The sequence below is a fragment of the Oncorhynchus nerka genome, linkage group LG2, assembly GCF_034236695.1.
Source record: "Oncorhynchus nerka isolate Pitt River linkage group LG2, Oner_Uvic_2.0, whole genome shotgun sequence".
NCBI lineage: Eukaryota > Metazoa > Chordata > Actinopteri > Salmoniformes > Salmonidae > Oncorhynchus > Oncorhynchus nerka.
In genome coordinates, this window is record NC_088397.1 from 88,509,500 (window position 1) to 88,531,881 (window position 22,382).

A 22,382-nucleotide genomic window follows, 5' to 3' on the forward strand; every position below is an offset into this window, starting at 1 on the left:
ACACTAAATAAAACCAAAGCTTGGGGCCAAACACAAGACTAAATTAAATCAAAGCTTGGACCCAAACACAAGACTAAATTAAACCAAAAACACAACATCTCTCATTAAAACTATTATATTAAATGAGAACCTGAAAGAACAACCTCCTCCACGGTGACAGACAGACATATAGCCTCATAGCCTGGTTCCTCTCTAGGTTTCTTCCTAGGTTCTGGCCTTTCTAGGGAGTTATTCCTAGCCACCGTGCTTCTACACCTGCATTTCTTGCTGTTTGGGGTTTTAGGCTGGGTTTGATTTGACATACAGACATACACAAGGTCTTCATAATCAGAACATTTCCTTAGAAAACTCTCATTAGACGACAGCCTGAACACACAAACTAACAGAACTGTGTGACAAATCTTTCTTCATAATCAGAACATCTCTTGTCAAAAAATCTTCCTTTCATACAACCTCAAGAATACATATTCATAACCTACGTACCGCCAAAATATTATGCCGAAACACATATTTAAACATCACAGAAGCCTGGCCTGGAGCTGTGACTGGGGCTGAGGCCATGATGTTGACATACTATTGGTGTTTAACACATATTACCACAATGATCAAAGTCATTACAGCCTCTCTCTCCCCATGCTAACATCACTGATTTATTACACACACGTGGCTGTGGGTTGGACTGTCGGTTCCCTGACAGCCACAGGTTTACGGCTTCACACACACACACACACACACACACACACACACACACACACACACACACACACACACACACACACACACACACACACACACACACACACACACACACACACACACACACACACACACCAGAGGAGGCTGGTGGGAGGAGCTATAGAAGGACTGGCTCATTGTAATGTTGGGAATGGAATCAATGGAATGGTACCAGACGTGTCAAACACATTGAAACTATGTGTTTGACTCCGTTCCAGTGATTCCATTCCAGACACTCCTATGAGCCCATCCCTCCTATAGCTCCTCCCACCAGCCTCACACATACACCTCCTCTTCTTTTTCATCTTCTTCTTCATCACACACATCTGCTAAACAACCCAGACCACAGACACGGCCTAATGGAAACTACACATGACAGCACTGAGCTGGATCTGCTTTGCTCCTCCAATGACAGCCTGCTGCCTCCAACTCTGCTCCTGCTGAGACCAGCAATGAGTCCAGCAGCTCCTCCTGACCAGAGCATTCTCTATCTATCAGACCAATAGGAAGAGTTTAGACTCTGAATTATGCCATTGTTTAGTCTTAGAGAGAGGGAGAAACAGATAGACGGGGAGAGAGAGAGAGAGAGAGAGAGAGAGAGAGAGAGAGAGAGAGAGAGAGAGGGAGAGAGAGAGAGAGAGAGAGAGAGAGAGAGAGAGAGAGAGAGAGAGAGAGAGAGAATGGCATGGAAAGGATCTCCTGCTATAAAACTCACCTTATCGCCTTTGTCTCCTCTGTCTCCGCGTGGTCCCTGCTCTCCTGGGGGGCCCTGAGGATGGAGGAGAGACTAGTGAGTATCCAGGTACATCCAAACACTAGATGTGCCCCCTATTGCCAATGTAGCGCACTATTTTTAATAAGGGACCCTAGGGATCTGGTCCAAGGTGGTGGAATAATTAAGGAACATGATGAAGGAAATTCACACTATCATATGTGGGAAAAACACACCTAATAAATGGGGGAAATTCACACCTAATAAATGGGGAAATTCACGCCTAATAAATGGCGAAATTCACACCTAATACATGGGGGAAATTCATACCTAATACATGTGGGAAATTCACACCTAATACATGGGGGAAATTCATACCTAATACATGTGGGAAATTCACACCTAATACATGGGGGAAATTTACACCTAATACATGGGGAAATTCACACCTAATAAATGGGGAAATTCACGCCTAATAAATGGGGAAATTCACACCTAATACATGGGGAAATTCACACCTAATACATGGGGACATTCACACCTAATACATGGGGGAAATTTACACCTAATACATGGGGAAATTCACACCTAATAAATGGGGAAATTCACACCTAATAAATGGGGAAATTCACACCTAATAAATGGGGAAATTCACACCTAATACATGGGGACATTTACACCTAATACATGGGGTAAATTCACACCTAATACATGGGGGAAATTCACACCTAATACATGGGGACATTCACACCTAATACATGGGGAAATTTACACCTAATACATGGGGAAATTCACACCTAATACATGGGGACATTTACACCTAATACATGGGGAAATTTACACCTAATACATGGGGAAATTTACACCTAATACATGGGGTAAATTCACACCTAATACATGGGGAAATTCACACCTATTACATAGTGGAAATTGTTGAAATGCTTTACATACCATAGGGCCTCCAGGTCCTCTTGGTCCTACGACCTGAGGAAGAGGAAAGATAAAAATAAAGTGTCAACAATGTTTTACTACCATTAAAAAAAGTGTGTTGATTGAAGTTAGATGATGAGTTTATGGATTGTTGTCAAAAAATGTACGTCTCAGTGTACAATTTCCTGGGATGACTGAGAGACAGAAAGAGAGAGAAAGAGAGAAACAGAGAGAGAGAGACAGACAGAGAGACAGAGAGAGGGAGACAGAAACAGAGAGAGAGACAGAGACAGAGAGAGAAAGAGAAAGAGAGAGAGAGAGAGAGAGCGAGAGAGAGAGAGAGCCCTGAGTCATTAATATGTCTCTAAGAGGAAATGAGGGAAGGACAGATGTGTTGTGTTTGGCTTTCTGCCTTCTGAGTGGGCTACACCCATATTGCCAGACCAAATAAACTGAAAATTAAAAAAGGTGCAGTGAAATGCATTGCTAACCCTATCCAAGCCTGACTATTAACTATGACCGGAATATGGGCCAGCCCTAACCAAGCCTAACAGACCGTGGGTTTAGCTTACCCTGGCCTAATTATCGTTTTAGGAGTTCATTTGATAAACACCATGTATTACATGAAAGGTGCTGAACAAATGTTTCTAATTGTTTTTATTGACATTAATAGACTGAAAAGCATTCCTGGCCCTGACCTCTGTTACTGTGTAATTAACAGAACAATCCACTTTCACAGCAGGGAGAATTAAATCAACCATGGTCCTGTCCAGTGTATTCTCACATTGGCACTAATACTGCACACTCATGGCGCATGCCTCTAGTAATACAGGCAGACACAAAACACTAATACTAATAATCCACATAGGCCTAGTGTGCTGACGCAACTTATTTCCTCAACCACTAAATAGGTGGGAAAAGAGAGACACGGAGGGGCTGCCTGCAAATGAAATAAAGACCTGCTATTAAGACATCAGACAGCAGTGCTGGGAAAGTGTTTTCAGAGATCAGACTTACATCTGTGATATCTCCTGGTTCCCCCTTCTGACCCTGTTGGGAAAGAAAGACAAGAAACAACAATATGAGTGATTCTTCAGCAATGGAAAAGTGATAGTACCTTCTTTCATTGTCTTCTTTCATTCCTGTCACCTACCCTTTTTGCTATCTGCTAGCACTGGTACGAGCTACAAGCAAGTCATTCTTATGGAGCACTGGTACGAGCTATAAGCAAGTCATTCTTATGGAGCACTGGTACGAGCTATAAGCAAGTCATTCTTATGGAGCACTGGTACGAGCTACAAGCAAGTCATTCTTATGGAGCACTGGTACGAGCTATAAGCAAGTCATTCCTATGGAGCACTGGTATGAGCTACAAGCAAGTCATTCTTATGGAGCACTGGTACGAGCTACAAGCAAGTCATTCTTATGGAGCACTGGTACGAGCTACAAGCAAGTCATTCCTATGGAGCACTGGTACGAGCTACAAGCAAGTCATTCTAATGGAGCACTGGTACGAGCTACAAGCAAGTCATTCCTATGGAGCACTGGTACGAGCTACAAGCAAGTCATTCTTATGGAGCACTGGTATGAGCTACAAGCAAGTCATTCCTATGGGGCACTGGTACGAGCTACAAGCAAGTCATTCCTATGGAGCACTGGTACGAGCTACAAGCAAGTCATTCTTATGGAGCACTGGTACAAGCTATAAGCAAGTCATTCGTATGGAGCACTGGTACGAGCTATAAGCAAGTCATTCCTATGGAGCACTGGTACGAGCTATAAGCAAGTCATTCTTATGGAGCACTGGTACGAGCTACAAGCAAGTCATTCTTATGGAGCACTGGTACGAGCTACAAGCAAGTCATTCTTATGGAGCACTGGTACGAGCTACAAGCAAGTCATTCTTATGGAGCACTGGTACAAGCTATAAGCAAGTCATTCGTATGGAGCACTGGTACAAGCTATAAGCAAGTCATTCGTATGGAGCACTGGTACGAGCTATAAGCAAGTCATTCGTATGGAGCACTGGTACGAGCTATAAGCAAGTAATTCGTATGGAGCACTGGTACGAGCTATAAGCAAGTCATTCGTATGGAGCACTGGTACAAGCTATAAGCAAGTCATTCGTATGGAGCACTGGTACGAGCTACAAGCAAGTCATTCCTATGGAGCACTGGTACAAGCTATAAGCAAGTCATTCGTATGGAGCACTGGTACAAGCTACAAGCAAGTCATTCTTATGGAGCACTGGTATGAGCTACAAGCAAGTCATTCCTATGGATGACAACACAAAGCTTTAGTATCTGTACTTTCCTATTTACATTTTTGACAACTTTTACTTTTACTTCACTACATTCCATAAGAAAATGATGTACTTTTTTCGGCATACATTTTCCCTGACACCTGCTAAGCATTTTGAATGCTTAGCAGGACAAGAAAATGGTCCAATTCACACACTTATCAAGAGAACATCCCTGGTCATCCCTACTGCCTCTGATCCGACAGACTCACTAAACACAAATGCTTAATTTGTAAATGATGTCTGAGTGTTGGAATGTGCTCCTGGCTATCCGTAAATAAAAAAAACAAGAAAATTCTACCTTCTGGTTTGCCTAATATAAGGAATTTGACATGTTATATACTTTTACTTTTACTTTTGACACTTAAGTATATTTTAGCAATTACATTTGCTTTTGATATTTAAGTATATTTAAAACCAAATACTTTAAGACTTTTACTCAGGTAGTATTATACCCAATAACTCACGTTTACTTGAGTCATTTTCTGTTAAGGTATCTTTACTTTTACTCAAGTACGACAAGTGTCTACTTTTCCCACCACTACTGCTTCTGTGTTTGAGGCTGGAGAAGACAATGTCATTAACTGTCTGTCTTCTGCGCACATCAAGTATCACCATCATCTATCAAAACACAGAGGTGAGTCCAGCTTTGGTATAAGTCGCCCTCATCACCTTCACACACACACACACACACACACACACACACACACACACACACACACACACACACACAACACACAAAGCCCAACATTGTCTCACCTTAGCTCCCGGGGCCCCTGTTGTTACGAAGGAAGAGAGGGATGAAAGGAGATGGAGAGAAAGAGATGGATGTTAAAATAACGCTGGAGACAAAACCCACTAGGTCTGTCCTCCCTCACTGCCAGTCAGACACAGACTACAGGGAACCAGTATTGTTTCATAACCTCAACTACTGAATTCTAAGTCTGCATCCCAAATGGTACCCTATTCCCATAGGGCGATCAAAAGTAGTGCACTATATAGGGATCGGGGTGCCATTTGGGTCGCAGAGGAATGGAATAGCGTTGGCAGACCACCACCAAATAACAGTGGAGATACCCATAGAACCAAAGAACCAATGAGGATTCAGGCAACGTGTTGGTTGAAGCACCATCTCAGGAGGTAAAAGCAGGGGACTGAAGCAAAGCAGGGGGAGGGCCAGGGAGGGAGGGAGGGAGGAAGGAAGGAAGGAAGGAAGGAAGGAAGGAAGGAAGGAAGGAAGGAAGGAAGGGAGGGAGGGAGGGAGGGAGGGAGGGAGGGAGGGAGGGAGGGAGGGAGGAAGGAAGGAAGGAAGGGAGGGAGGGAGGGAGGGAGGGAGGGAGGAAGGAAGGAAGGAAGGAAGGAAGGAAGGAAGGAAGGAAGGAAGGAAGGAAGGAAGGAAGGAAGGAAGGAAGGAAGGAAGGAAGGAAGGAAGGAAGGAAGGAAGGAAGGAAGGAAGGAAGGAGTAATATAGAGCAAGATAAAAATAAAGTGTAGTTTCCTTGCCATAAGTTACTTAGCCATAAGTTACTTAGCAATAAGTTACCTTGACATAAGTGACTTAGCCATAAGTTACCTTGACATAAGTTACCTTGACATAAGTTACTTAGCCATAAGTTACTTAGCAATAAGTTACCTTGACATAAGTTACCTTGACATAAGTGACTTAGCCATAAGTTACTTAGCAATAAGTTACCTTGACAAGTGACTTAGCCATAAGTTACCTTGACATAAGTGACCTAGCCATAAGTTGCATGGCTAGTGTTAGCATCTTGCAGTAATTGCTTACAGTATGTCAAAAATACAGTACTTAAATACAGTACAGTTGGAAAGGCAATAGCAGAAGTTAACTTGCCTTTTAGTCTGTTGATATTAAAATGAATGACAGAAAGCCCTTAGTTAATATCATATTGAATCAAGTAAAATAAAGCATGAATCATTATGTATCATGTTTAAAGCATGATAAAGCATGTATAAAATTGCATTTTTCTTCAGACAACACTTCTGATTTCAAAGATGCTCTTCAAATGCATTTGTTGACAAAACTTTGAATGCTCAGTTCAGATCAAAAGAGCTGAGACGAATGCAAATTATGGCCACATCTTTTTTCAATTCCATCTCAAAACAGGCCCCTTATTGTTAGGATATTAACCCAGGATGTAAACCCTGCCAGTCTCTAGACGCAGCAGAGTTAATGCTATTGTTGTCCCAGAGGGTTATAGCCCTGCTCCACCTACCATAGACCATGTCACTGCTCTCTCTCTCTCTCTCTCTCTCTCTCTCTCTCTCTCTCTCTCTCTCCACTCTTTTGCCTCTCCCTCTCCCCTCTCTCTTCCCTCCTCTCTCTTTCTCTCCCTCTAACCACCTTTCATAGACCATATCGCCCTCTTCCTCTCTCTCTCTCTCTCCTCTCTCCTCTCTCTCTCCACTCTTTCGCCTCTCCCCCCTCCCCTCTCTCTTCCCTCCTCTCTCTTTCTCTCTCTCTAACCACCTTTCATAGACCATATCGCCCTCTCCCTCTCTCTCTCTCCACTCTTTCGCCTCTCCCCCCTCCCCTCTCTCTTCCCTCCTCTCTCTTTCTCTCCCTCTAACCACCTTTCATAGACCATATCGCCCTCTCACTCTCTCTCTCTCCTCTCTCTCTCCACTCTTTCGCCTCTCCCCCCTCCCCTCTCTCTTCCCTCCTCTCTCTTTCTCTCCCTCTAACCACCTTTCATAGACCATATCGCCCTCTCCCTCCCTCTCTCTCTCTCACTCCTCCTCTCTCTGTCAAATCATATTAGCTGGATTCTGCGTGGAGAGAGAGTCTGCAGCAGTAGTCCGTATGCTAGGCCATGTCTGTTAAAGTGAGGTATTTCTGTAATGACTCCCACATGTCTTCGTGATACTGGGGATGGTAGACTGGCTGAAGTAATATCCAAACAAGAGGAGGCCTAAGGTGAGTTGAACCAACTGTTGAAAAATAACATTGAATCTTTGAAATAAATCATACAGAAGTGTCATTCTGATTTTGTTATTATAGTTTTTTTTCTTCATTTGTTTTTAGGACAAGAACAGCATATAGGGCCAAATGATGACATTATATAGGGCCAAATGATGACATTATATAGGGCCAAATGATGACATTATATAGGGCCAAATGATGACATTATATAGGGCCAAATGATGACATTATATAGGGCCAAATGATGACATTATATAGGGCCAAATGATGACATTATATAGGGCCAAATGATGACATTGATAGGGCCAAATGATGACATTATATAGGGCCAAATGATGACATTATATAGGGCCAAATGATGACATTATATAGGGCCAAATGATGACATTATATAGGGCCAAATGATGACATTATATAGGGCCAACTGATGACATTATATAGGGCCAAATGATGACATTATATAGGGCCAAATGATGACATTATATAGGGCCAAATGATGACATTATATAGGGATGACATTATATAGGGCAAATGATGACATTATATAGGGCCAAATGATGACATTATATAGGGCCAAATGATGACATTATATAGGGCCAAATGATGACATTATATAGGGCCAAATGATGACATTATATAGGGCCAAATGATGACATTATATAGGGCCAAATGATGACATTATATAGGGCCAAATGATGACATTATATAGGGCCAACTGATGACATTATATAGGGCCAAATTATGACATTATATAGGGCCAAATGATGACATTATATAGGGCCAAATGATGACATTATATAGGGCCAAATTATGACATTATATAGGGCCAAATTATGACATTATATAGGGCCAAATGATGACATTATATAGGGCCAAATGATGACATTATATAGGGCCAAATGATGACATTATATAGGGCCAAATGATGACATTATATAGGGCCAACTGATGACATTATATAGGGCCAAATGATGACATTATATAGGGCCAAATGATGACATTATATAGGGCCAACATCAATGACATTATATAGGGCCAAATGATGACATTATATAGGGCCAACATCAATGACATTATATAGGGTCAGGTGATGACATTCTATGACATAGCAACAGGTCGAGGTACAGGTCTACAGTATTAGCCACCCTTATTCCTTATGCTGTTTCTCTCCCAAAAGTAACAATATGAATTCCACAGACAGACAGTAATTTATTTATGTGTGATAAGTAAATAAATAAATTACGACCACTTGGGGGGGCTTCCCCGTCCCGCACGCAGATGGGGCAACACTCTCCGAATGGGATCTCAGGTTTGGGGCAGTCTTTAATCTCCTCGCAGATTATTTCATCACACAGGACAGTTCCCGTGTCGCACACACAAATACGACACGGCTCTGGTTTCCATACGTCCTTGTCACTATAGCTCTGTCCGTCCTGCATACAGCTGCCTGGGTCCTCTATGAGTGTGTGTGAGTGTGTGTGTGTGTGTGTGTGTGTGTGTGTGTGTGTGTGTGTGTGTGTGTGTGTGTGTGTGTGTGTGCGTGTGTGTGTGTGGTAGGAAGAGAGACAGTAATGCATCACTCATCAATCACCCAAGCACCTAGGGATAAAATGTGAGTTAATCAAATTGTATTTGTCACCTTACCGTGAAATGCTTACTTACAAGCTCTTAACCAACAATGCGTTTAGTGGTTTTACATTACACAACAGCATGTATAACAGACAACAGACTAAGCAAGACCAAAAACAAAGAAAATCCATTATTTAAAACTATTTGTACCTTTACCATGTTCCAGGTCAACGTCATCACTTTTAAAAACATCAGTCGATTCAAAGGCACACAGACACATTCACCTATAGGTCCATAATCAACCACTAGGGGGCAGCACCAACTCACAAAACAGCTGGAGTTCTCCACTTCCCTGCTGTGACATCTATCTTCAAGAACGTCCTGGGAAGTGTCTCAATCATTTTGGATCAGTGGACCATGTCTCGTGCCTGAACCTCTCCCCTCTAATTGACTATTTAAGGTAAATATAACTGATAATGTCCTACAGAGACTAAGACATTGAAAACACAGGCCTAGGCTACTGCACGTGAAACACACAATTTTGTTCCCTTATGTAAAAGTTATAGGCGGAAATTATGTTCTCACCTGAAGCGACGATTGACAACGTTCTCACCTACACTCAGAAAAAAAGTGTTCCAAAAGTGTTCTCTGCCTGTCCCCACAGGAGAACCCTTTATGGTTACAGGTACAGTAGAACCCTTTTGGGTTCCATGTAGAACCCTCTTGTAGGCCAATCAGGCTCTTCCATTAGGCATGGAATGTACTGTATGTACAGTAGATATTTTTTTACCTTTAAAGGCGTGGGGACTGGTCAGCTCTTGGTAACCCAATGGACCTGAGTAGGCCATGAATGAGGCTATTTCTTAAAGGGACAGAGAGGGCAATTCACAAGCTACTGCCTTGTACAAACAAAACACAGGGCCCTTTTAACACCCACCTGGAAGCCATAACTGCCTTGTCAGATGCCAGCTCACACACGTTAAGGAATGGAGAAAGGACACCTTTCATTCACATACCTGTTGGCCTACTTTCATTCACATACCTGTTGGCCTACTTGATATTGGTTTCTAAGAGGTTCATTAATATCTAAGAGGTCAACTGTGCATCACAGGCTCAAATGTAAGGCCTATTGAAGCTCTGATTAATCAAAAATGTTCAATATCTGTAGAAAAACATTTCAATAAAGTATCTATTCTAGTCTGTTCTATTCTGTTCTAATTTATTATATTTGGCCTTAATGAATGCATGGGACAAGTGGTAATCATAACCTATGGTTCTTTATTGAAAACATATGGCCTAATCTGTGCTGCACTCTTCATGTGTTGGCTACAGCCAACTGTTTCCTCTAGGAAGAGAAAAATGGAGGATGGACCATGTTAAAGTGAAGACGGGTGTGTGGCAGAGGAGCATATTGGACTTAAAGGAATTCCACACTAACAAAATATATATTTTGGTATTTGTGTCATTAGTCCATTGTTGATACAGTCCCAAAATGTTTTGTATCATTTTGGGACTGTATCAACAATGGACTAATGAATCAAATATCAAAATATTGTTTTTGGGGTGGAGTTTATGTTTAAACTGTGCTTCCCAGCTGAATGAGTTCATTGAAACGTGCTGGTGGACTATAGGATACCTCCACAGCCATCCAACCCTGCATATGCCTCTCCTTCATGGCATGGGGATATAGGTAGCCCTGCATCTGAAATGGCACTCTAGTCCTTATTTAGGGTACTACTTTTGACCAGGGCCCAACACCCTATTGACTATTTCCTGCACTACGTTTGACCACTAAATAGGGAACAGTGTGCAATCGAAGCCCACCATTGATTTACCTCCTCACTCCGCTCAGCTCTCTCCACATAGGCCTATTATTCCATGGCACGGACAGGGACTGAGAGGTGAAGGTAGAGGTTTGACCTCCTCCACCTTGCAGTGACTTGATGCCAACCAGGTACTTGGAGCTACTGCTCCCATTTGAGCCTGTTAGTCTTGTGGACTCTAGCCGCTCCGAACTCTTTAGGACTTCCTAGCATGTCCAAGTCAGGCGCTTTTCCTCCAGTAGCTCTCTCCCTCTCTCTCTCCCTCTCTCTCCCTCTCTCTCTTCCTCTCTCTCTCCCTCTCTCAGCAGAACAACAACTTGCATTATATTCCAGGGGTCTCAGTCTTCTCCGAGAGTTAACTTGTTAACTTGACTGTCTCGTGTTTTTTGGGGGCCAGCACATTTTTCCTTTTCTCTTTCTATATTTTTCAAACCACTACCATATCTTCTCTGATTCAGAGGGGTTGGGTTAAATGCAGAAGACACATTTCAGTTGAATGCATTCAGTTGTACAACTGACTAGGCATGCCTCTTACCCTTTCCTTTCCCCCTCTCCTCTCTGCTACTCTACTATTGTCATTGTGTTGCCTTATTTCGTCTGAGTTCTTACCCTGAAACAATGCGCCTTAGTTGAAAAAATACTAACAAACCTCTCTATTTAATTATATTGTTTTCCAGTAGTTCTCGTACCAGACTATCGTTCGTTCTCCCTCTTACTGTCACTGCCGTTGGCTGGGTTATTCCTCGATCAAAATCTGCTGAAATACATTTTGCAAATATATGCGCGATTTGAATGTGAGTGTTTGGATTTGTCAAATGTATGCATCAAATTGTATCCGTAGACTTGACAGAAACAGTAGTAAAATGTGAATATCGAACTTTTGTTGCAGACATATCTAGTAAAAAATGTTGTATTGGATCATACTTTTTATTTATTTTTTTACATCAAAACGTATTACAGAGTATTAATACCAACCCAGTCGGTCTGATCGACGCGTTAATCTAGGAACCAGATGGAAACACTCAAATCATATGGATGGACCATTCTTCCTGGCCTCCGTTCACCATCATACTCTCTCAACTGCCCCCATAAATAGCCGGTACAGTTTTTAGGGATGAAATCATAATTTCAAATTGTTACATTTTATCGATTGAATTTATTGCAAAGCCAGACACATCTCAATAACGCTTCGTCAATGTGGCCAATGTTATAGGGAGGGATTCAAGTGGGGTTTCAAGTGGCATAGAATCAGGATTTCAGAATATCACGGCCTTGTGTACGAGTATGTGCATTTTATGACGAGGCTGGTTGGGATATTCATATAATAATTCGCAGGTTTTGGCATAGAAAGATATTCGATATAGTCCAGCAATCCGCTTCAACACGCCTGGATTCGCCTTGGTGCTCTCAGAGAGCAAAGGAATGTTAACGCGTTTTCACCCAAAGGCCTTTAAGCCGGAGCACTTTTGCTTCGTTTCAAAATTAATGAAGTTGGTGTCACATTTAAAAAATAATCTCTGTCAAAGCGCTTTTGGAATGTCTCCAAAGTACCCGCAGGTGTCCGGTCCAGCAGTAGCGCAACTGGTCAGAGTTCACGGCTCGATATATGTGGCATATAGTGGAATTTCTGTACAACTTATCTGTTTTTGCAATCACTCTCGTACTGAACGTACAATCAGTGACACGTTTTAGAATGTCCAATAACCCAGAGTTTTAGACAGCACATTATTCAATCATATTACCGTATTGCACTTGAACCAACTAAATGAAAACTGTTAGCAACTCAAGATTAAGTCCATCACTTTTACGCAAATCATTGAAATTCTATTGATCTTTGATATTGAAAATTGGTTAAAATAGTAATTATGCTCCCCAAACACCTTTCCTTTATCCATCCACCTTTTCATGCCGCGGTGGAATGGGAATAATTGCGCATACCCCACGCTTAACCGTGAATATACAGATCCTACAATTACATCGCCTCAAGCAGAAAAACAATTAACAACAATTACAAATCAAATAAATATCATATCCACAATGGACAAGTATCCCAAATATATGCGACTTATTGCCAGGGATTTACGAAACTTTCCGCACAAGTAAAGTTATAAACGTCCTCAACCTTGACATTCTGTTTCAGTTAATTTAGCATTTCAATAAAATCCACTCGCTTTCTTTCAAATCAATTTTTTAGAGAAAAAAAAACTGCCACTTACGGTCTTCTTCCTGACATTTGACAACTGCTAATAGAACGACTTGGGTTGCTACAAGTAGCAGTACAGTCCTCGAATCCACAAAGCTGAACATGTCTAAATATTAGACATGCAGTGCCTTTGGGGGAGAAGCAGAAGAACGGACGAAGTTGGTGGACGGAGACTTCTCTCTCTCTTTTTGTGTTTCAAGTTACAGAGCCGAACCATACATTCAACCACCTTCCAAAAAACGATGGGGAAACCAGACCCAGACCCCTGCAGAAATGTAGTACCGGCACGCGTCAGATCAGGCACTGCAGTTTTATGTGTCCGTTGCCTTCAATGAATCTTTGTATATTCCCAAATATCAGTCCAGCCCCTTACCCCCAGTCAAGCTGAAATCCGAGCCCCCTTCCCTCCCATTCTGTCTGTCCTGAAGTACTATTATTCCACCCGGCTCAGACCCCTCCTTCTTCCATGTGCTACTGAAAAGGGGACCCAAAAAGTGAGGAAAAAATCTATCCCAACTTGTCTAGCTCCCCTCCCCCTCACTATATGCCTAGGCTGAAAGGTGCTTGCTGTTCAGTGTGAGCTTGGTGCGACTACACATAAATGCATAGATTTTGCCGAATATCGGACCCCCCCCCACCCAACAACAGTGTGTCCTAGTGAGGGTGTAGTTCACAGAATTATTTTAGGAACGTGAGCTGTTAAGAGCAGTGACATGTGTGCTTGGTCTCCATGGATTCTGTTGACATTACTACATGTTAAAATATGACATCAAAATAATGCATTCATTAAGCAACTTATGTGTATAGTTAGCAATCTTTCTCACATTATCACCATGGGCAATGGACATTTAGGCCTTTCGTGTAACTATTAAAAGTGGTTCAGATATTAACCACAACATTTCTCTTCCACATTTAATTCCCATCACTCCACTATTTTATCCAATATCAGTTTGGGGGGCAGGATATAAACAGAGCTTTTGATTGGCTCAAGGCACAAGGAAGTTGGGTGCAGAGCCAGGTTACCTCACCTGGTTTGTCTGGTGGGTTGTCATTCTGCAGAGGGAGATAAGCAGGGTCTGGGCTGGCTCTATAAAGCCAGGTCTGGAGACCAGAGGGAAGGAGAATGGGTCCTCTGAAGCCGTGACTAGCAGAGTGGAAGGGAATGGGGCCTGGACAAGAGGGGAGGGTCTTCTACAGCATAAACCAGAGGGGAGGGAACGTTGGCTGGGAATGGGACCTGGGATCTGGGTTCTTGGAGGGAATGATGGGATGGAAGGGGGAGAAAGAGTGGCCGGAAGGAATGAGCCCCTGCTCCTTGGCCTGGGACGAGTGAAGGGTGAAGGGGACAGGAACCGGAGGCTGAGGGGGCCCAGGAATCTGACACAAAGGTGTTGCTCTTCAAGATGGAGAGAGAAGATGTTGGTGACATCAACATGGTATTTAGGCTTCTCAAACATGGCATTTAGGCTTCATGGCATTTAGGCTTCTCAAACATGGCATTTAGGCTTCTCAAACATGGCATTTAGGCTTCATGGCATTTAGGCTTCTTAAACATGGCATTTAGGCTACTCAAACATGGCATTTGTCTACGTAACTCAGAATCAACTGTAGGATGTTTTTTATGAAAAGCTTCATTTGCGCCACTTGAGAGCCCAATTGAGAGCAATGTATCAAATAAACCCATATTTCCTTATTAGAGATGTTCAAACACACACACACACACACACACACACACACACACACACACACACACACACACACACACACACACACACACACACATACACACAGAGAGAACAACTTGGACCAGCAACTAACACTTCACAGCAGTAATCCCACACACTGACCCCAGATAAGAGCCAAGATGTCGCACTACAACTACTGTGGCTTTCAACCCTACAACCCTGGCCATCTGATGTGGCTCAGGTCTATTTAACAAATGACTAGAGCTGATTAGCTCTCGAAGATGCATGACACGGGCCATTAGAACCCTTGTTGTACGTTGCTGACTAGCCACTGAGGGGCTATATTTAGTGGTATCCACTCCTCAGGGCCATCACCCCACTGTGCCCAGGGCGCTGGCCCCTAATCCCTGGCCTCTGGACCTTAACCTTTCACAACTTTACTGGCAACATGAGCAGCTGCAGCCAATTGTATTGGATGAGAATGGAGAGACTATTCTTTGCTGGAAAAAAAAACGGTTTGCATGATTAATGCCTAAACAAATGAATGTCTATGTGTCATAACGGTATTTGTGATTAGAGTAAAACGTTTTTAAAAAGTTAACCCCAAATAAACTAGCAGTGTTTTTTAAAGTCTTATTGGAAAACATTCAGTCAAAGTTTTAAGGAAGTTATTCAAAAACCTCCAGATAACCTTTCCATTTCGTTCTTAGTGTTCAATTTTCAATAAAATAAAATGTCACTTATTTTCTCAGAATGTATAAAAACCAAACGTTCAGTTTTACTGGTCAGGGAACTTATGTCTTTGTTCCGACAACCAATGTGAAAACAAAAATATATGTTCCCACAACTTCAAAGGAACCAAATGAGCTAGCTGGGAATACTACTGTATGTTTTAGCAGTAGTTTAAATGTAGGCTAATCCCTATGTTTTACATATATTATTTTGTAGTGAGTCGAGATATAACACTAAATTGCTGGGGTAAGCCTATGTTATATATTTCATTGTATTATGTCCAATACAGTAATTGAGTCAGAGTAGTTCAACAAACTACTACCAGAAATGTTATACCAGATTTTATCCCAGAAACTGACCTGAGTTGACTCACAAAACAATGTGTATATTCTTGTTGACGTTGTGTCATAAAAAAGATCTAGGAATAACTATTCCTGTCTCAAAGTTCATTTCAGCGTTTCAGTGCGTTGTGAATTGAACCACTTTGTAATTTGACGTTCTCTTCGCCAACTCATGTTTTCAGAGGTAGAGAAACACTCCATGCCTATCTATAGCACACGGCACAGTCAGGGATATAGACATTGCTTCTCTGTTGTGACATCGTGGCCTTGTTCTTCAATCAAACATCCTGAATGGAGCCCTATCATTTAGTCTGTTCCAACATTCTAGAATGCCTTGAAACCCAACCGAGGTAGTTTCTCGTTTAGTGTTGGCAGTCAGTACAGGGAGGGACAGTAATACATTTTATGATGGACCCAAACTTGTCACAGTCCCAAAAACTAGCCAAAAGTCAGCCCGTGTGTGTGCGTGTCTCCTCTCTTGAAGAGTTTTTTGAAGCCCAGGCCATTTCCTTCTATGAGGTCTTTGAAAAGTGTTCATATTTCTGACTCCTCTCCTGAACATCAATAAATAAAAAGATGTGTGTTTGTTTCTCTGTCTATATGTGTGTCAGTGTATGTGTGTCCCCGTTTCTTTTTCTCCGTGTGTTCAACTGTGTGTGTGTGTATATGTGTACAGGCCATCAAGGGAACCGTCCTGAAACAAGCCACCTCTTTGTTACTGAGAGCCTGAGAGACTTGGCTCATAGCTGGATGTGATTTTGATCAGAGTGTGTGTGTGTGTGTGTGTGTGTGTGTGTGTGTGTGTGTGTGTGTGTGTGTGTGTGTGTGTGTGTGTGTGTGTGTGTGTGTGTGTGTGTGTGTGTGTGTGTGTGCGAGAGACAGACGTGATCCCCTTCAACAGGGTGAGAGGTAGGGCGTGAGAGGGTCCATGATGGTTTCAAAATTCCTTCATGAAAATAATCACTCAATAAATAAATAAACAGTCAAAAGTGTGTCAGTCAAGTAGACCTTCGAGTTCTGTTACAATTTTCCTAATAATCCTAAAATAGAATAGCTTCATTTAAAAAAATAAAATATGTTTGAATAGTATGCGGGTTCATAGGATCGGTTTGTAGAGTAATTTACATCAGGAAGGAAAATACGTTTTTAGAGCAAGAATGTGTTTCTGTAGTCTTGATGATTGTACCCGTACCCTTTATCAGAACCCTATAACTGAGAGGGGTAATTGTACCTCTATCAGAACCCTATAACTGAGAGGGGTAATTGTACCTCTATAGAACCCTATAAATGAGATGGGTAATTGTACCTCTATAAGAACCCTATAACTGAGAGGGGTAATTGTACCTCTATCAGAACCCTATAACTGAGAGGGGTAATTGTACCTCTATCAGAACCCTATAACTGAGAGGGGTAATTGTACCTCTATAAGAACCCTATAACTGAGAGGGGTAATTGTACCTCTATAAGAACCCTATAACTGAGAGGGGTAATTGTACCTCTACCAGAACCATATAACTGAGAGGGGTAATTGTACCTCTATAAGAACCCTATAACTGAGAGGGGTAATTGTACCTCTATAAGAACCCTATAACTGAGAGGGGTAATTGTACCTCTACCAGAACCATATAACTGAGAGGGGTAATTGTACCTCTATCAGAACCTTATAACTGAGAGGGGTAATTGTACCTCTATCAGAACCATATAACTGAGAGGGGTAATTGTACCTCTATCAGAACCCTATAACTGAGAGGGGTAATTGTACCTCTATCAGAACCATATAACTGAAAGGGATAATTGTACCTCTATAAGAACCCTATAACTGAGAGGGGTAATTGTACCTCTACCAGAACCATATAACTGAGAGGGGTAATTGTACCTCTATCAGAACCTTATAACTGAGAGGGGTAATTGTACCTCTATCAGAACCATATAACTGAGAGGGGTAATTGTACCTCTATCAGAACCCTATAACTGAGAGGGGTAATTGTACCTCTATCAGAACCATATAACTGAAAGGGATAATTGTACCTCTATCTGTAACAATACAGAGGCGGATGCAAGATGCAAGCAACAATGGTTTAATGAATACAGTTTACAGCAGCAAAAGGACAGACAGACTGTACTCAGACGGAATCCGACCCAGGGACTAGGGCGCATCCTCCTATGATAGCGTGCTGAGAAATCCAGGGGAGAGTGTCCGGATGGGTAGGAAGGAGCACAGCATATAATCCACACAAGGGCGGCGAGAGATGAGCACGGACACACGACACAACATTTACATTTACATTTAAGTCATTTAGCAGACGCTCTTATCCAGAGCGACTTACAAATTGGTGCATTCACCTTATGACCTCCAGTGGAACAGTAGTGCATCTAAATCTTTTCAGGGGGGTGAGAAGGATTACTTTATCCTATCCTAGGTATTCCTTAAAGAGGTGGGGTTTCAGGTGTCTCCGGAAGGTGGTGATTGACTCCGCTGTCCTGGCGTCGTGAGGGAGTTTGTTCCACCATTGGGGGGCCAGAGCAGCGAACAGTTTTGACTGGGCTGAGCGGGAACTGTACTTCCTCAGTGGTAGGGAGGCGAGCAGGCCAGAGGTGGATGAACGCAGTGCCCTTGTTTGGGTGTAGGGCCTGATCAGAGCCTGGAGGTACTGAGGTGCCGTTCCCCTCACAGCTCCGTAGGCAAGCACCATGGTCTTGTAGCGGATGCGAGCTTCAACTGGAAGCCAGTGGAGGGAGCGGAGGAGCGGGGTGACGTGAGAGAACTTGGGAAGGTTGAACACCAGACGGGCTGCGGCGTTCTGGATGAGTTGTAGGGTTTAATGGCACAGGCAGGGAGCCCAGCCAACAGCGAGTTGCAGTAATCCAGACGGGAGATGACAAGTGCCTGGATTAGGACCTGCGCCGCTTCCTGTGTGAGGCAGGGTCGTACTCTGCGGATGTTGTAGAGCATGAACCTACAGGAACGGGCCACCGCCTTGATGTTAGTTGAGAACGACAGGGTGTTGTCCAGGATCACGCCAAGGTTCTTAGCGCTCTGGGAGGAGGACACAATGGAGTTGTCAACCGTGATGGCGAGATCATGGAACGGGCAGTCCTTCCCCGGGAGGAAGAGCAGCTCCGTCTTGCCGAGGTTCAGCTTGAGGTGGTGATCCGTCATCCACACGGATATGTCTGCCAGACATGCAGAGATGCGATTCGCCACCTGGTCATCAGAAGGGGGAAAGGAGAAGATGAATTGTGTGTCGTCTGCATAGCAATGATAGGAGAGACCATGTGAGGTTATGACAGAGCCAAGTGACTTGGTGTATAGCGAGAATAGGAGAGGGCCTAGAACAGAGCCCTGGGGGACACCAGTGGTGAGAGCACGTGGTGTGGAGACGGATTCTCGCCACGCCACCTGGTAGGAGCGACCTGTCAGGTAGGACGCAATCAAGCGTGGGCCGCGCCGGAGATGCCCAACTCGGAGAGGGTGGAGAGGAGGATCTGATGGTTCACAGTATCGAAGGCAGCCGATAGGTCTAGAAGGATGAGAGCAGAGGAGAGAGAGTTAGCTTTAGCAGTGCGGAGCGCCTCCGTGATACAGAGAAGAGCAGTCTCAGTTGAATGACTAGTCTTGAAACCTGACTGATTTGGATCAAGAAGGTCATTCTGAGAGAGATAGCGGGAGAGCTGGCCAAGGACGGCACGTTCAAGAGTTTTGGAGAGAAAAGAAAGAAGGGATACTGGTCTGTAGTTGTTGACATCGGAGGGATCGAGTGTAGGTTTTTTCAGAAGGGGTGCAACTCTCGCTCTCTTGAAGACGGAAGGGACGTAGCCAGCGGTCAGGGATGAGTTGATGAGCGAGGTGAGGTAAGGGAGGAGGTCTCCGGAAATGGTCTGGAGAAGAGAGGAGGGGATAGGGTCAAGCGGGCAGGTTGTAGGGGCGGCCGGCCGTCACAAGACGCGAGATTTCATCTGGAGAGAGAGGGAGAAAGAGGTCAGAGCACAGGGTAGGGCAGTGTGAGCAGAACCAGCGGTGTCGTTTGACTTAGCAAACGAGGATCGGATGTCGTCGACCTTCTTTTCAAAATGGTTGACGAAGTCATCTGCAGAGAGGGAGGGGGGAGGGGAGGAGGATTCAGGAGGGAGGAGAAGGTTGCAAAGAGCTTCCTAGGGTTAGAGGCAGATGCTTGGAATTTAGAGTGGTAGAAAGTGGCTTTAGCAGCAGAGAGAGAAGAGGAAAATGTAGAGAGGAGGGAGTGAAAGGATGTCAGGTCCGCAGGGAGGCGAGTTTTCCTCCATTTCCGCTCGGCTGCCCGGAGCCCTGTTCTGTGAGCTCGCAATGAGTCGTCGAGCCACGGAGCGGGAGGGGAGGACCGAGCCGGCCTGGAGGATAGGGGACATAGAGAGTCAAAGGATGCAGAAAGGGAGGAGAGGAGGGTTGAGGAGGCAGAATCAGGAGATAGGTTGGAGAAGGTTTGAGCAGAGGGAAGAGATGATAGGATGGAAGAGGAGAGAGTAGCGGGGAGAGAGAGCGAAGGTTGGGACGGCGCGATACCATCCGAGTAGGGGCAGTGTGGGAAGTGTTGGATGAGAGCGAGAGGGAGAAGGATACAAGGTAGTGGTCGGAGACTTGGAGGGGAGTTGCAACGAGGTTAGTGGAAGAACAGCATCTAGTAAAGATGAGGTCGAGCGTATTTCCTGCCTTGTGAGTAGGGGGAAGGTGAGAGGGTGAGGTCAAAAGAGGAGAGGAGTGGAAAGAAGGAGGCAGAGAGGAATGAGTCAAAGGTAGGCGTGGGGAGGTTAAAGTCGCCCAGAACTGTGAGAGGTGAGCCGTCCTCAGGAAAGGAGCTTATCAAGGCATCAAGCTCATTGATGAACTCTCCGAGGGAACCTGGAGGGCGATAAATGATAAGGATGTTAAGCTTGAAAGGGCTGGTAACTGTGACAGCATGGAATTCAAAGGAGGCGATAGACAGATGGGTAAGGGAGAAAGAGAGAATGACCACTTGGGAGAGATGAGGATCCCGGTGCCACCACCCCGCTGACCAGAAGCTCTCGGGGTGTGCGAGAACACGTGGGCAGACGAAGAGAGAGCAGTAGGAGTAGCAGTGTTGTCTGTGGTGATCCATGTTTCCGTCAGTGCCAAGAAGTCGAGGGACTGGAGGGAGACATAGGCGGAGATGAACTCTGCCTTGTTGGCCGCAGATCGGCAGTTCCAGAGGCTACCGGAGACCTGGAACTCCACGTGGGTCGTGCGCGCTGGGACCACCAGATTAGGGTGGCCGCGGCCACGCGGTGTGGAGCGTTTGTATGGTCTGTGCAGAGAGGAGAGAACAGGGATAGACAGACACATAGTTGACAGGCTACACAAGAGGCTACGCTAATGCAAAGGAGATTGGAATGACAAGTGGACTACACGTCACGAGTGTTCAGAGAGTTAAGCTTACGTAGCAAGAATCTTATTGACTAAAATGATTAAAATGATACAGTACTGCTGAAGTAGGCTAGCTGGCAGAGGCTGCGTTGTTGACTAAGTAGGCTAGCTGGCATTGGCTGCGTTGTTGACACTACACTAATCAAGTCGTTCCGTTGAGTGTAATAGTTTCTACTGTGCTGCTATTCGGGGCTAGCTGGCTAGCTAGCAGTGTTGATTACGTTACGTTGCGTTAAAAGAACGACAATAGCTGGCTAGCTAACCTAGGAAATCGCTCTAGACTACACAATTATCTTTGATACAAAGACGGCTATGTAGCTAGCTATGTAGCTAGCTACGATCAAACAAATCAAGCCGGTGTACTGTAATGGGAAGTAACAACGATCTGACAACAAGAAACACTGGTTACAGAACATATAAAGGGAAGATAAGTGATTCCAGCTGGCGCAGACAATCAGGCCGAGATTGGGAACCACGCCCACACAAACACGGGAGAGAGAGAGAGAGAGAGAGAGAGAGAGAAAAGGAGGCAGTGGATTCATGAATGAATGAATGAATTCATTCGTGTGTGTTCCGGAGTTCCAAATTGAGCAGCTGCTGAAAAATGAGCTCCTGTATATATTGAGATTTAAATGTTTTTTTAGAGTGAAGTACATCGAAAAAATCAAGAGAAAACTGCAAGACTCAATAGACAAAACAAGGAACAAACCAAAAAGACAGGCTTTTGAAGAAGTAACTATTTTTCATAAAATTGTACAGTTATCTTAGCTAGCTGAATTGCTAGCTGAATTGTTTACATGTTGCTAAGCAGTTGCTAGGGACTCTCCTGGAAGAAGCTAGCTAGCTTACAAAGAATAACAACAAAAAATATCTAGTTAACAGAAGAAAGGAAGACAAAATAAGGACAGAAGAAAAAGGAAAAGAAAAAGGACAACAAAGTGAAACCTCTAAAGAAACAAGAGACCATAATACAAGAAACAGCACTATAGAGAG

The 22,382-nt window shown here is 43.8% G+C and overlaps 1 protein-coding gene across 2 annotated transcripts in view; it reads right to left on the reverse strand.

The window, feature by feature from the left end:
• Positions 1-13,537, reverse strand: part of LOC115121638 (collagen alpha-1(II) chain) — an 82,840-nt gene extending 69,303 nt beyond the window's left edge. Inside the window, exons 1-6 of one of the 2 annotated variants that reach the window (XM_065004204.1) lie at positions 13,226-13,537; positions 8,864-9,073; positions 5,436-5,452; positions 3,395-3,427; positions 2,399-2,431; positions 1,451-1,504 (exon numbers count right to left, since the gene is read on the reverse strand). In XM_065004204.1, coding sequence (XP_064860276.1) covers positions 1,451-1,504; positions 2,399-2,431; positions 3,395-3,427; positions 5,436-5,452; positions 8,864-9,073; positions 13,226-13,316 — 438 coding nt within the window. In that variant the 5' untranslated portion in view covers positions 13,317-13,537. The remainder of the gene's footprint in view (positions 1-1,450; positions 1,505-2,398; positions 2,432-3,394; positions 3,428-5,435; positions 5,453-8,863; positions 9,074-13,225) is intronic. The other variant, XM_065004205.1, reaches the window with a different exon arrangement.
• Positions 13,538-22,382: the final 8,845 nt, after the last annotated feature.